At 33.2% G+C, this 16,417-nt stretch overlaps 1 protein-coding gene across 1 annotated transcript in view; it reads left to right on the forward strand.

The window, feature by feature from the left end:
* LOC129230920 (N-alpha-acetyltransferase 15, NatA auxiliary subunit-like) overlaps positions 1-16,417 on the forward strand; it is a 275,701-nt gene that overhangs the window by 112,163 nt on the left and 147,121 nt on the right. The window contains exons 14-15 of the mRNA XM_054865206.1: positions 6,311-6,439; positions 14,514-14,663. Of these exons, the coding sequence (XP_054721181.1) occupies positions 6,311-6,439; positions 14,514-14,663 (279 nt within the window). The remainder of the gene's footprint in view (positions 1-6,310; positions 6,440-14,513; positions 14,664-16,417) is intronic.

Consider the following 16,417-nt stretch of genomic DNA (forward strand, 5'->3'; position numbering starts at 1 on the left):
ATAGAGCATGCGCAGTACGCGCCGATACGGATCAGACACCTCTGGATGAGACACCTTGGTTGGATCAGACGCTTCCGAATCCATGAAGCATGCACAGCGGGGTACCGATCCGGATACGTATCCAGGACCTGGGTCCGATCCACAGAGCATGCGCAATGCACACCGATCCAGAACCAAACTTGGAGGGACCAGTTTCCCCGATTGTTTTGAAGTTTGAAAAGTGAAACTATGGAGGTTGGGGGAAAGGGGAAATGACACCGTGCGCATTCGAAATCAAATAAAGAAGCAGAATTAGCGGTGCTGCAGGAGGGGCGAGGAAAGGGGAGAACTTGCAGACCGCAGACTGCGTAATTGTTGAATGGTGTTGTCTTGAGAAGTTTTTCCTGCATGAAGCAATTCTTAGAGAAGGATCGCAGGAGAAATTTCGGAATTTTTTGAGATTTGCGGTTTGCTTCGCATTAGGGTATTCAAATTTTTGTGAGGCAAGCACAATTCATGTTTGGAATTTTGCAATTGGAGTATTTATCTTGGCTTGTTTTTATTCTATAAGAAGTAGGAACGTTTACTTTCCTCGCTCATATTAATTTTTAATTTTATTTAATTTTTCAAATAATAGTTACAATTAAGGCAGCTATAGCTTGGATTTTTAATAGAGATCTTTGGCTCTGCTTTCGCTTAAAAATCTTGGGCGTTGATCCCAGATTTTGAAATGTATCAAACCTATCAAATGTAATTTTTTTCCCGAAAGATAATTTTTTGGCTTAGCAATCTGGAATGGAATGGCGACCAAATAAATAAACCTTCTTAGCACTGAAAGTAATTTATGACTTACTGCACTATCTGTGTCAAGACACTGATAGAACTTTTTTTTCTTGTAGCACCATTTTTTTTACAGAAATTTTCCAATGAAATAACATTTATGATAACAATTTTAGTTTCCATTATCATATTTTTCTCCTTTGGTTGAGTTCGTTGATCGACCGGTAGCTTACCGGTCGGGCTCGTCGAACGCAAACTTTGTCATTTTTAAGATCAATAATCGACCAACTAGCTACAACACTAGCAATTACCAAAAACGTGAATATATTATAAGACTCATCCTAATAGTCTTTATTGCATGAAAATCTAGAATTCTTATTACTCATTATGGATGAAAAAGCTATTTCTAAAGAAAGAAAAGCACTAGATTCCCAAGAGAAAAAATGTTTTTTTAGAAAGAGGCAAATAAATTTTAGTTCACACAATAGAAAAACGTTAAGGGAAATAAATAACCATTTTATTAAAACAAATATCTCATCTTTAAAAAATTTTTAATTGCATTTATACAAGTATTACAATTACAAGATTCAGTAACTTTGCATTTTAGTAAATTTGCAGTATTTTTCTGAATCCATAAGCTGTGCATCTTTTCAAAGAAAAAAGAAATGAGGTGTATTATGAAAGTTTAGCTTAGCATTTTTTTTTTCATACAAGTCTACTGTAAAAAAAAAAAAAAAAAAAAAGTAGTCCTGAATAATTTTCTTTGTCAAAAGAGGAGCTGTACTTTCAAAACATGTTTTTTTTTTCAACCTTGTTAAAAAAAAAAAAAAAAAGAATTACTTCAGAAATTCACACCTTCTATCACAGTCCATTAAGAGTCATTCTATTTCAAGTGACCTAGTGCTCTCCACTCCACTAGATCATCTCCAATTTAATGAAATTCTATAGAGGTATAGGCCTTTGAATTTGAAACACACTTATGCAAATTTTCAGCTTCTGAAATCCAAATCCTGAAGATCTAGGATCTACCAAAAAGTGATATAAAATGGCGGATAAGCTTTTTGCGCCAAACGAATTTGCAGAAAATTTTATCGCACAGAAAAGCGAAAATTTTAAGAGCTTGAAGTACGTTTTGTTAATACATTCTAGTATTTTTGGACTTTGAGCTCATTAGATTTTGTTTAGCACGCATGTGAACTTGTTAAAAAAGTGCGGTGGTAGAATTTATTCTTAGATTTTAAGTTGTCATGAAATTGGAACAAAAACAAGCATGTCGTAGGTGGAATTCCACCTCGTGGGAATATCTCGTTTCAAGTTCAATTGAGGTTGGTTTAGCGGTGATTGCATTTTGCTGAGTTTTGTGAGGGCTTAGCTACTTTAAATGAATGTTAAATTAATAAATTACAAACGTTTCAATACACGAAAACTGTAAATAATTTGCAATTTTTTAGTAATTTGCTATTTTTGTACATTAAAAGTTTTTTAATTTATTTAATTTTCAAGTGCAAAGGTATTTTTTTGTTACATAGCTACTTTGCTCGAAGTATGAAACAATGTCCTTCCCTTTACTCAGCTGGAATCCACTGGACAACGATGTAACATCCATTACGGCTAAATGTTGAGAATGTTTAAAGTTTAAAACAACTTACATGCCGCATTACTAGTTCCAAAATCGCTGCTGAAAATTTGCATATGTTAGTTCAAAGCTCTATAAAATTTCATCCAATTCGGAGATGGTCGAGTGGGGACGATTTGTAAAAATGGGTTGACGTGGAATGACTCGTGCATAATTTTTATAGTCGTTTAGAGAAACCATGTAGGTAAACTAATTTTGCACCACATTATTCGTAATATATTCTACCTAAAATTTCAAAAAAAAAAAAAAAAAAAATGAAGGCCCAATACTGCACTCTTGGCGTCTAGGCCATACTGCAGTGTCAGAGACGTACAGAGTCACGCCCCCCCCCCCCTTCCAACCAATAAAAGAAACTAATTTGATATCAACACCACACATTAACTTCAATTCTCCTCCCGTCCCCTCCATTCAACGGAGACAGTAAATGTTTTGGTTGGTAAGTGTTGGCAAGTTTAATTTACAGCAGTCTTAGTTTTTAGGATAAAATATCAAAAACAAATCTGAAACATCTAATAACAGAAGCTTACTGAATGTATTCTTTCGCTCTTATAATAATTTTAAATGTGAAAAGATTTGTTTAATGATTTTGAATGTGTGTGTGTGTATGTGACTAAACCAAAATGAATAGATCATTGCTTTGGAACAGGATATTTAATTTGATAGGGAAGCTAATATTTTAAATTATTTAAATTTTAATTTATTTTTAAATTTGTTTACGTACAGGTACTTAACACTGAAACTCAACCACAAAGAGAAACTAGAATAGAAACAATATCAACACAACAAAGGTGTTATGCAATTCAGTAAATAATATAATTATTATTCAGTAAAACTTTAGATTCCTGAACAAAAAACACACTTCACCTATAAATAAAAGCAACACGGTAACATAAACTAGCATAGGAAACATATAATTTTGAAGCAATTCAAACAAATTCGCCATCCCTAGAAAGCGCCGTCTTAAAACAAAAATAGATTTTAATGTAGTGTTACAGAATTTACTGCTCCTAGCAAAGTGCCGCCCGGGACGAGTGCTCCCTTTGCCCCCTCCCCCCTACGCTATGCCACTGTTGAGCACCATCCCGATTGATGACCCCCCTGCCTAAGTTTTCCCGTTTACAGGAGCCAACTGGCTGTTCGGCTGTAATTCATAAGTAAATATATGTGGGATCTCCCAGATCAGTCATTTCGAATTTTTCGCGGGAGGGACAGGGGACAAAGAGAGCATTCGCCCAACTGTAAACACGCTAAGTTTTTAGAAACGGGGTGTTATAGGGATAGGGGGAGGGGAATTGACACCCTTTCCTGACCGGTTTGGGCTTTCCATAAGGCATTTAAACAACAAATTTGCTTTATGCTAAATTTAATTAATGAATAAACACCATTAAATTTTTAAATATGCATTAATATAACATAAATTTAAGTAAATTAATAGAACGATTGATAATTTATTTCTCTTTCGGGAAAAAATAGTGATGCCAAAGAAAAAAAGTCCAAAATTGTTAACACTCAGACAATTATACTCCAGGAGTGGTTAGGCAGTCGCACACCCAGGAGTATGCAGCCCCCCCCCCCTTCCCTACTGCCTACCTTCTCTCGCATTGACCCTGATGTTCTAAAATGTACGCTCTGGTAATAACTTTGTGAGAAAAGGATAAAAACAAAAAGAGAGCTACGTGCAAATCTTAAATTTTTAGAATTAAATTTCCTGTATCAGTGCAGATACTTCAAGTAAAAATAAAAATAAAAATATATTTTAAATTATTCCTGCAAAAAATTTCCTTCTCTCCTTCCGCCTTTCGCTGGAGGCGGAGACGCGGAGAGTTTTGAAGAAACAATAATAAAAGCCATCCGTTTGCCACATAATAAAAGAGTTCTTAGTTCCTGTGCTATGCACCGCAGGCAATACTCTTTTTGCCACACCAGAACGAGAGAACTGAGTCTTCTGGAAACAAACACTAGTAGCGGTTATCTCGCACTCCCCTCTTCCTCCTCTCCCTCCCGTCGTGTTCCTTTCCCTCCATGCTTGCTCTAACCCCCGTTATCCATGTCCAATGTCCACTACTACAATGCAACGACTCCAGCAATTGGCTCTTCCGGATCTGTAAACACCTAGAACTTGTTAAATCTACTTTGATTGGCCCCTCCGGATCGATCCGGCGTGGATACGTATCCGGATCCGTTGCCAACAAAATTAAAGTTTCTACCAAGCGCGCAGCACTATCATTGGTCCGGCCGGATCGGTTTTTCACTACTGCGATACAACGATCCCAGCAGTTGGCTCTTCCGGATCTGTAAGAACTACAAACTTATTACATCCTCTCTGATTGGTCCTTGCGGATCGATCCGGACCTGTTGCCACCCAAAAAATCTGCTCGGACCTGTGGATCGATCCGCGGACCTGTTGCCATCCAAAAAATCTGTCCGGATCTGCCGATCTTTTTCTCGGACCTGTGTATCGATCAATCTTTTCTCGGATACGTATCCGCGGATCCTTATCCGAGTCCGACGACACATCTCTATTTTGTATCAGTGGAAGAACTATTAAATATCTGCCGGGGGAGGGGGGGCATGTGGTTTGTCCAGGGTTCGTACGAGTCATGCAAAATCCTGAAAAGTCATGGAAAAGAAATAAACAAATTTCAGACCTGGAAAAGTCATGGAAAATTAATATTTTCATAAAAGTCATGGAAAAATGTCTTGGGCAGTAAGAGAGCAACAATTGCTAAAAGAGCGCTAGAAATACTGAGTGATTTAGTAATATTGCATATAAATTGAACGATCTCAAAATTTTGGAATCCAATTTCATCCGCTTCTGTAACAGCCGCTCATCTTTTTTTGTGATGTGATTTTACTACTGGGGCATTACTAATTTTGAACCCACCATTATTTTCAGTACTTCTTATATTTTATATTGTAGTAGTGGAGTCTCACTTTCTTGATTTTGCCACGCCCCCTCAAAAAGTGTAATTCAATTGCATCCGAGTTCGTTTCAACTACTTGCAAAAAGTTCATTATTAAATTAATCAGAGTTTATCTTGATATGTTGAAGGTTTTAAAATTGAAGACTTTAGTCAGGCAGAACATAGAAATTTCATAGAAAATTCTTAATTCATTAAAATAGTTCAGAACATAGAAATAGGGGAATTCTAATATTCTAAAACAGAATTGTCCAACATATAGCTCGCAAACCTGATCCTTTTAGACAGCTGAAATATCTGGTTTGGAAAAATGAATTTGCTGTAAAATGTGGCTTTACTTTAATGAACAAATATGCTGTCCAGTTACATGAGTGATAAGATATTTTTATTGACATCAAAGGGCAATGTTTTTATGAAGTAAATTTATTATTTTAAACTTATTCAATTTTTATCCCATTCATTACTATTCTGCCCTATTTATTAAATATTTATTAGACACTTAAACATCAGTGTAATGCGTTCATTATATTTTATTTGAATTTGTGTGATGAAGACAAATAAGAATAATTTATTACTTTCAGCAGTATGCAGATATTTTTTTAGTCACAAGTAAGTGCTCCAATGAGGTAATGGCACTCATGTAAAAGTTTTTCTAATGCCCATTTCCAAAAAAATTGGCAAGTTTGACATAAATAGTACTATTCTCTTCATGTAACAAGGTCATGAAAATTTTTATGAAGTCATGAAAAAGTCTTGGAAAAGTCATGGAATTTTTTTATCCAAATTGAGTATGAACCCTGTTTGTCTTGAAAATTAAACCATTTATTATAATTTTTATTATTATAAAGGCATTAGCCTTTATATGCTTTTTTTTTACTTATTCTGTGCAACTTAAATATTTTCTTAAGTACTGGTTCTTCTTCTGGTGAAGAAATTAAATAAATTTGTTATTGTTAAAATTATCAAAAGCTTAATTGGATTTTTTTTATTTAAGGAAGGTGTTTCATCAATGGAAAATTTAAATGAAATGCAATGTATGTGGTTTCAAACAGAATGTGCATTGTCTTATCAAAGGCTTGGAAAATGGGGTGATGCTTTGAAAAAGTGCCATGAAATTGACAGGGTAAGTTTAATGTCAATATGTGGTTGTGAACATGCTCTGTTCCCCCCTCTGGAAATAGTTGACTGCAGGCACTTATGTATTATTCTGTATAAATAAAACAACTCTTTTTTTTTGTTTAGAATTCATTTAAAATTGATAATGCTTCTATTATAAATAGTTCTCGGAATAGAAAAAAATTGTTCGAAACTTCACGAGTAGCGTTAAAAAGTTCTTTTTGCAACAAAGTTTTAAAAAAAAAAATTATGGAGTTGATAAGGACCGCATAATAAAAGTCTCACATAGAAAATATCCCAAAAACTCTTACAAAATTGTAAACTTCAAACAAAATCAAAATGAACCAAGCAATAGTTTTTGCCGAGTACTTGGACAAAATTTCTCGAATAAGACCTCATAAAAACAGGTTTGTGTCTTTATTTTCATTGCTTAAGAAATTAAAATGTTTCATTTGTCTCCTACTTTTAAGGGGAAAATCAAATTTGCTTATAAATCTACTTCATACTTTCTGAACAGAAAAATTGGGAAGGTTTTGCTACAATTTTTGAAAAAAAAGAAAAAAAAATTTTTTAATAAAAAGGAAATGTAGTAATCAAGCCTAAGATTAAAAAAAAAGAAAAAGTACAACTTTTTATACTTTCAGGGGTCGATCCAGGTTTTATTTTTTGGGTCTCCATTTTGTGAAAAAGCAAAATATTTTTGTGAATTTTCTTTATTTTTGTAAAAAAGATCTTGTTATTTTTTTCTTGGAAAAGATTATATAAAAGCATTTTCAGCTGTCGTATCATTATAGAAAAGCCCTAGACAGGTTTCAGGGGTGATTGCAAGTTCTTGAAGAATAAGTAAAAGCTGTCAAGAGAAAATGCGCTGGTGGGGAGGGGGGAAGTAAGACCCTTAACATTTTATTTGTAATTTGACACATGCGTTACATTTATTGTTTTTTACAAATATACATATGGCAAGGCACACTTTTTTAAGGTGAAAGTCTCGCAACAGATTTCCTGTTTGCCCCTCTGAAATACTTTTAGAGCAATGAAAATTGCACATGCTGCTGAACATAATGATAACTCCTAATAAATACAATATGAACAGACTCAAAGATATTACATATTTCTTAACACAGAAGTGAAATACTCATTAAAGATGCCATGTATGGGTTTGAAAAACTTAAAAGTAATTAAAACCCAAAATACTACTGCACCAGCATTCAGCGTTTAATTTTTTGACATTTGACGTTCTTACAGAGTAGGTATTTCGTTTAAAATTTTGCAATTTAATGATGTTAATAAATATATATAAAAAAATTTTATTTGTTTGCCTCTTAACAAGGTACAGTAAACATCAAAAATGCGAAAAACCATGTTTACCATAGCGGATGTAAGGAAATCAAGATCTTCAAAAGAAATAAAAATATTAAAATAGCATATAAAAGAATTTTATTTTAAGTTAAGTTATTTTAGAATGGGATTTTGAAACTCAACACAAATGAATACTAAATATATATTGCGTTATCAAAGTAAAATTTAGGATTTTCCTGAAAACAACGGAAATTTCGGTATTTTCAAAGATAAATGTTTTGAACTTAAATGTTGGATAAATACGTGGCATTCTTACCACAAGTTAGCAAATGTTTTTTTTATTTCATTGTCATCTAAATTTTCCCACAAAAATCTAACTAGAGATTCAAAATTCTCAGAAATGGCCCATTGATTCTTGATTATAAAGTACAAAATTTGAATAAACTAACCAATCAATTTTCTGTTAATTTTTTTTTTTTTTGCTTCATTTCCAATCTCTGGCACTTACTGATTTTTTTGAGAATTCCTTCTTTTGCACTAGATTTTTGTATATTGACAGCCTCTCTGTGATTTTTGCTGCACTCATTTTTTTTCAACTCTCGAGTAGGGTGACGACTTTTCTTGATATCAACTCCAATATTTACTCAAGGTTTGTTTGAATCACTAGCATTCATGAAAGATGAACATATTTTGCACAAAAAACCCTTAGCTTAATAACTATAGTAAAGCCAGCTATACACCTTTTCATAATTTGCAATGTACTTTTTATCCATTGCATGCTTCTTATTTCCATTTGTACTCTCAAATACAATGATTGAATCATTATTTGATGGCTCAATCTCAATATCATCATCAGTTAAAGTTGCTCCAGATTCACTTCCAGTATTTTCTGCCCCAAAAATCGTTATACTTTCGCGAACTGCTTCACTGTCATTTGATGTACTATCTTTTACCGCATTTCCCGAGTCCTCCAAAACAGAACATTTCCGTTACTATCTTTCACCGCATTTTCCGAGTCCTCCGAAACAGGAACATTTGCGTTACTGTTACTGCATGCTGAAGTGATGGTAGCGATTTTATCGGGGTTGTTAAATGCTAACTTGAAGAAATTCACAATATTTTGGGACCCAACGTTCGAAGAGCGAAATTTTTTAACATAATACGCAGAATTTCGGGAGGTACCTCCCGTTGCAGGACAACCTCGTTTCATATTTTAATTTCTTGAAGAATAATTTTCAACGAACAAGCGATCTCTCCAAACTGAGATCATTGCAGCTGCTATCTCCAGCGCTCCATTATCCACTAAAAACGTAGCAAAATATTTTGCGAAACACAAATTACAATCGAATAGAATAACAATTTATTCTTCGATACGCCTAAAAAATGTCCACTTAAACACGCGAAGGAGCGGGCAAGCTAACTACAAAAAATATCGTCTGTGCTCCTGCAGGGTGGCAACAGATCAGGGAGATCAGGGAATTTCGAAAAAATAACAAAAAATCAGGGAAAATTGATTTTATGAAGATTTTTTTTTTTTTTTGCTTTACAAAATTAAGTATCCTAATTCCATACGCATTTTCGGCCAATTATCTATTCAAAAAAAAAGTAAAATTAATGAGGTGCGATTATACACAGCCGCATATTTGTGCATCTTTTTTCCTCAACGTCAAAGTATTGAATTTTACTTATTAACCACGGGATGAACTTCCCAAGATTGCTTCTTGTTTGTTAGGTTGTTTATTTTACCTAGCTTGAAATTTCCTTTCACACTTTCAATGCGAGGTAAAATAAACAACCGTACAGGCTAAAAGGAAGCCTTCATTAATGCCTTAGCTCCTTTGCCTTTATTCCATTGTCTCGAAGTGATTAGCGTACTGTAATCACGATTTCAAAAAGAAATCTTTGGTTTTTGAATTAATACTGATAAAAGCTTAAAAGTTATTACTTCTTCGTTTTTTAAATTTAATTGCTAAAATTGAATTTTTAATCAAAAAAACTTTGTTTTGTACCGTTATACTATTTGCTGTCGCCGCAGATTCTATAATGGTTTTCTTTTCTTCAGACTTAAATGATTCTTTTATTTTATAACCAAGTTGTATTCTTCTTTTATATATTTTGAACTAATTGCTTTTTTTTTTCTGTTTTTTTTCCTTGCATTTCAAAGTTGTTTGGTACAAAAGCAATCTAAGATTTTTTTCGTTACATACTTAAATTATTTGAAATAGAGTTAACTTGTATACTTAAGTAAATATCTTTATTTTTTACCATTAAAATGCTGTATTCATTCATTAAAACCTACGTTCTTGATTAGAGAAAAGCTCTCTATGAATGGATGTCAAAAGGTTTCATCTGTTTTGCATAAATATGTCAGTTATATAAGAACAACTACATTACTTCTATTATTCCACTATTACTTGTTATTCTTGCAACAATTATTATACTGTTTGAAAATTTAGTTCAAAATAATTTCAATTACTTTTCAGTTCTGTCATAAATACACATATGTTTTTAAGAGTGATTTTAATAGTTTCTAAAAATTCTTATGCTAAGTGGTTTCTGGAAGTAAAGTATCTTTCCATTGTAGAGAAATTTAATATACTGTTTTGTAGTCCCCCCCCCCCCCCCACAAAAAAAAAAGACTGGATTTTTTTTTTTTTTTTTTTGCCATTTTGTTAAAAAAGTAACATTTTTTAAAATATATCTTTAGTTCATCAACTTTAAACAACTTAAAACGTTTAAAATACTGCATTTTAAACAAATGTACAATGGATTTCAAGTAGAGCAAAGAAAGGAAAACATTACCATTGGTAACGTAAATCAGGGAAATTTGGTGAACTTAATCAGGGAAAAGTCAGGGAACTTTTTTTCACAATTCCTGTCGCCACCCTGTCCTGGATCGCAGAAAAATTAATACCGAGAAAGAAAACTAATTTTAATAATATACAATTAGCACATTTTTTTAAATTTATTGTCTGCAGTTTTTTAAAAATTTATCGTCTGTAGATTATGCAATTCCCACAATTTTTATTCGCAACTCCAACAAACTATAGGGGAAGCTGCAGTCACTGTCAAATGGTGGACGAAAAAACTAAAACAAACGCACGCCGTAACGTATAAATTGCTTCTAAACTTAGGAAATGACAGAAATTTTTGTTCGCATGTATGATTTTTTTGTTCTTTATTCATTCTTAAAGATTTTTCAAAGTCTTTTGGTTATTCTGACCCATGTAGAAAGAGATTAGAAATCAAAAAGTATTACAAAAGTAAAAAATTAATGCAGAACACACAGTAAGTTGTTCTGAAGCAGCCATTTTCACGATGTTGAATTCGGTATTCATAAATTTTTGGTTCGCTACGAACAGCATTTTCATTTTGTACTGTTTTTTCTATACATTAGTGCATATTATGTCCAGTTTTGTGACATTTCCGGCATTTGTTGACATTTTTGTCACATAGTGCACATACGTGACAGACTGTCAAGAGTAACGTTTAACACAAGATAATTTATTTCTATGACTATATGATTGGATATCAAAAGAAATCATCATGCATTTAATTCATTCGTCATGGAAATGATTTAACTGATATGCGAAATATTTTACAGATACATTATTCTTTCACACAGTACTAAAACCATAACCCTATAAACAGATTTTTGGCGAAATTCTTCCACCGATAATGTCAGCTTTTGCAGGACAATAAAGTAAATTTGGCGTGATATTTTAGCGATAAAAATTCCAAGCTTTTATTTTTCATTGTTCAAATTCTTAACGTTCTTTCTGGATTTTTCAATCTGTTCTGCGATAAATATTTTCAAGAAAATTTATTTGCATACTGTCCATTTCCGTTGGATGCTATAGTAATAAGGTTATTTAAATCATTTATGTGGAATTAGGTTAAGGAAAAGCAGTAATTTTTCAGCATGGCTCTAGTGTCCTCGAATTGAAAAACTGATATTTATTCAAATTCACTCGGTATAAGATAAATAAAATGTGTACTCAAAGTTTATATCAGATATTTTTGATGTTACGCTGTTGCGGATGACGATTCCAAATGATGAATTACGCAAAAAAATATATATATATATACACATAACAAACAGTTTGTTTTGCCAAAAATGAAGACGTGTAATGCAATGTTTTAGTTTTTTTCGGCAGTTTTGTAAATCACTGCAAGGTAGCATATTCAAGCTCTGGAGTTGCGAATAAAATCCCACTCAATAAAACTTCCTTTGGGCGTTGTTCCTGTTGCTCACCATTAGGGGACATATGTTAAAAAATTGCGAAATTGCTCATCTCGAAGTTTCATATTTATTTTAAGAAGACAGCAAGAATAAATAGAATAACTGACAATATTTTTCAGCTGAAATTGTATTTTATCAAAAAAAGAAGGAATCTAGGAATTAAACTACAAAAAAAATAAATGAATAAATAATAATAATACCGTTATTCTTTTGGTTTACTGTATGCTGTACGCTCAAACTAGCATGACTTTGGAAGTTATCTTTTGCTTCTACACGTACAGTCTACAAGAAAAATTGCAGGAAAGAAAAAATGAATAATGCATTTTAAACCAGCAATTCTCCGCAGGCACCGGTCCGCAAGAAAATTTGACCGATCCTCAAAGAATTATACCCGTTTCCAATAAAATAAAATTTCCTTTTTTTATTTTTGATTTATTATACGATATTTTATGCATTAATATATCCATTACTTTGCATACGTTTTGTGGTTTCTCTCCAAGATTTATTCGCTTATGAAAATTTATACAAATTAGCTGTGCTTTTTTTTACATTCAAAGTGTGTAAGTTATTAAAAACAATCTTAAAATTAACTTTTGTAAGTTTATTTTAAGTAGAAAGTTTTCCTTTCTGGCATTTGTTTAAAAAAAAGGACAAAACAGATTAGTTTGTTTTAGTGAAAAAAAAGTCAACATTTCTACCAGTCGGTGAAATTTTTTGACGAAGTTTTACCAGTCAGAGAGTCAAAAAAAGATTGAGAAACGCTGCTTTAAACTAAAGAATATGAGAAAAAGTGGGTACCCTTGGCCTAATCACACATTTTTTTTTTCATTAAATGCAATCGTATCAAATCAGCTTTCGAGAACGGACAGTATCAACTACAGACTACAGGGAATTTCGCCAATCGGTTGTTCGGCGGTTCCCGCGTAGTCACTCATACTCTAACAGGATTTAATTAATTGCCATACAATACGATTTGCATCAGCATGCGCCAGTATTCAATGCGAATTTCTGTGCAATTGATTAAAAAAAACAAAATATATGATTTTCAAGTGTTCTTTTTAACCTTCGTTCGGGAATAATTTTCAGAAATTTTGCTCGTCCGTTCCGTAAGATAACCCCCCCAACTATGAACCTTAAACTTTTTCAAAATAACTGAAGGAAATATGAACAAATTGAAAAAAACAGGTGAATATAAAAAAAAAAGAGGAAAAAAACTAGGCGATCTGTAACTGGCAAGGTTTCAATTTGCAGCTAATTTCGAGGATTAAAAGTGCATAATTTGACAAAAAAAATGGATAAATGGAGGATGCGTGTAACTAAAACACAATTGACAGTTACAATGATTCAAAGGAATATTTAATTCAGAAGTATTTGATCATTGAAGCAAATCAAACCAGGCGATAAATTTGCCGTGGTGTGAAATGAGTCAGTCTTCATTTTGCACTCGTGAAACAGCAGAAAATCGTCGAATCAATTCTTTATCACGTGCTTATTATTTTTCTTGGACTTTGGCTAGCCACCAATCACAAGCCCCCCCCCCCCCCCCCCCCCCCCCCCCTCTGATGCTCTCAAGCAAAAACACCTCACGCAGCAGGCAAAAAGATAAGATGGGGAAAGGTGGAAGAGGGGTATGCTTTCGCGTAGATGCATACACATTTGCGGTTAAAAAAATATTGTGGAAAAACTGCCTTTTTTTAAATTTTTGTGAAAGGAGTTGCTTTTATGACGTGGAATTTTGTGAATGGGGCCGCTTTTGCGACGCGGAATTTTGTGAATGGGGCCGCTTTTGCCATGCGGAATTTTGTGAAGGGGCCGCAAAGCGGCCCCAATTTTGCGCTGGATCGACCCACTTCAGCACTTAGCAGACGCTAGCAGGATGTACACAGGAAGAGAAAGTTTCTTGACGTCAGAAGGTTTTTTTGCCCGATGGTTTCGTTTTCGTGGAGGCTTGGCTTTTTAAAAATTGTTTTTATTGCACTTAAATTACATGAGGTACACCGCCAGCTCAACCCAGGGCCGGATTTAGGGGACGGCAAAATTTTTACAAAATATCCCAACTTTCACAGGTTGAAAATATCGGATATATATACATACATATCAAAATATTTGGATATATATCAATGTATCGGATATTTTCGAAAATATGATGATCTTTTCGTACCCTGATTAGGGGCCTCCACTCCTTCATTGCCCCGGGGCCTCCACACTTCCAAATCTGGCCCTGGCTCAACCATTCCATCCAAGGACTGCAGTTCCGTGCTTATTGGCACTCGTCAGCCTGGCAGACTGAGCTGGCGTTGTATTTCATGTATTTCTGCCTTAGCCCTGGCTATAGGGTGGTAACTTACTGAAAATACACTTAAATTAGTTTAATGAAGGTTTGATTGTTATATTTCTGCAGTTTTTCATGATATTTCTTTTACAAGTGAGTTTGAAAACCATGCATGTTCCCTATTAATCCCCATTTTCCTTTCTTGCTGTTGATTCTCTATGTATTTGAAAACTAATGTAAAAATAAAATTTTATTTCTTTTATGCAGCATTTTTCTGAAATTATTGAAGATCAATTTGATTTTCACACATACTGTATGAGGAAAATGACACTCAGGGCTTATGTTGGTCTTTTGAGGCTAGAAAATGTTCTTCAATCCCATCCTTTTTATTTCAAAGCGGCCAAAGTTGCAATAGAGGTAATTATTTTTGTGTAATTAATATGTCATATCCCTGTATTCGTAACTTTAACTAAATCATGATGCATATATGATATATAAATGTTTTACAAAACCTGAGTTTATGTGCAATCATGTTTTTTTTTTTTTTAAAAGTTAGAAACACAACTATACTTGCTTAAGAGGCCACATCAGACAGATTCTTGGTTTTCGAATCCCTATGTTAACCTATGGGGCGGAATGTCTTCTCATTCTTGCGATCGCTCATCGGGAAATTGAGATTTTCAAAATTTTCTTTTTTTCACTTAATCTATGACGACTATAGCGTGCTTCTGTCTTTGCGGTTTTTCATTAAAATAATTCAAAAAATTTTTATGCAAACTTGAAGTTGAACTTTAAGAAAAGGTGAATTTTTGACGAACCAGGAGGAGTATTCGGATTTTTAAAAAGATAGGAGCATAGCGTATAATCTCAGCTTTCTAAAGATGTTAAAATATTTTTGATAGCTTTAATAGAATAACAGTAATCAAATAAATGGTGAGCCTATTCCAATTCACAAACTAAAAATTTCCATTCCCCTTTACGAAGGTACGAGATTCGCCTCTACGCAAGTGATTTATGGCCTTTTCGGGGAAACGGTCAGCACCCTACTTGTGGGCGTGTTTCTTCTCCACCCGCTGTGCACAGATCAACTGTCCTAAATAGCTGTCTGGAAAGATTTTTTCCTTCGCTTGAGAATTGCGAGGAAAAGACCTGGCAAAAATGACGCTTTTACATTAATTTTGCTTATTTTTTAATAAATAATTTTTTTTTTTGTAAAATTATGTATATAAACACAAAATTTAAGCTTTAAAAGTATTTAAATCACGATTTAAATGCAGTTGCAAATCTTCGGGAGGGGGGGGGGAGATTGAGAATTTACGTGCTTCTCTCGAAGGGATAAAATTAATTGAACTCACCTATTAAATCATTTTCAATTAATTTTGTCACAATGTAACTATATATTTTTTAAAATTATTACATTATATAAAAAGGAAAGAATATTTGAATATACCTAGAAGAAAATTTGAACTTACTCTTATCACTTTTGTTTGCTTTTCGAGTATTATTGGAATTTAAGGACAGTAAGAAAAAAGATATGTAACTCAATGGTTTCAAACCCAAGGGTTATATATTATCGCGATTTGTCTATTACTTCTTTTTTCATAGAATTAGTAATTAACATTAAAAAAAATACATATGTATATGCTTACATAGAAGAGTTATGGCGGGTCAGAAAGCAAATCATAAGTTTATGATCAGTAGCGGATTTTAGGGGTGCCCCCCCCCCAAGGGCTTAATTAATTTAACTATTTTATTAATTATTTTTAATTGATTTTTTTTTTTTTTTTGCATTTTTTATATAGGTTATTGACACAAAACACACACAGCATATTTCGAATAAAAGCATTCTTGTTTGCTAAAGAAGTAATACTAGAGTCAGAGGCCCAGAGTGGCAGAATACATTTAACTCACTAGTTTTGAATTCTAGGGAACGTATTATCGCCATTCGTCTACTAATTCTTCTTTTATGGAATCAATAATTAACATTTAAAAAAAAAATGTGTAGATTCACCTAAAAAAGTCATTTTGATCCAGGCAGCTATTTGCCAAATAATAGATTTCTTTTTCAGCTCATAAAAAATGCAAAATGATAGAAATCACATGATGGTAGTTTCTTGGAAAAATCATGATTATTAATGGAAACGGCATGTAGAATACAATATGTTATATCA

The sequence above is a fragment of the Uloborus diversus genome, chromosome 1 (genome assembly GCF_026930045.1).
Source record: "Uloborus diversus isolate 005 chromosome 1, Udiv.v.3.1, whole genome shotgun sequence".
Classification (NCBI taxonomy): domain Eukaryota; kingdom Metazoa; phylum Arthropoda; class Arachnida; order Araneae; family Uloboridae; genus Uloborus; species Uloborus diversus.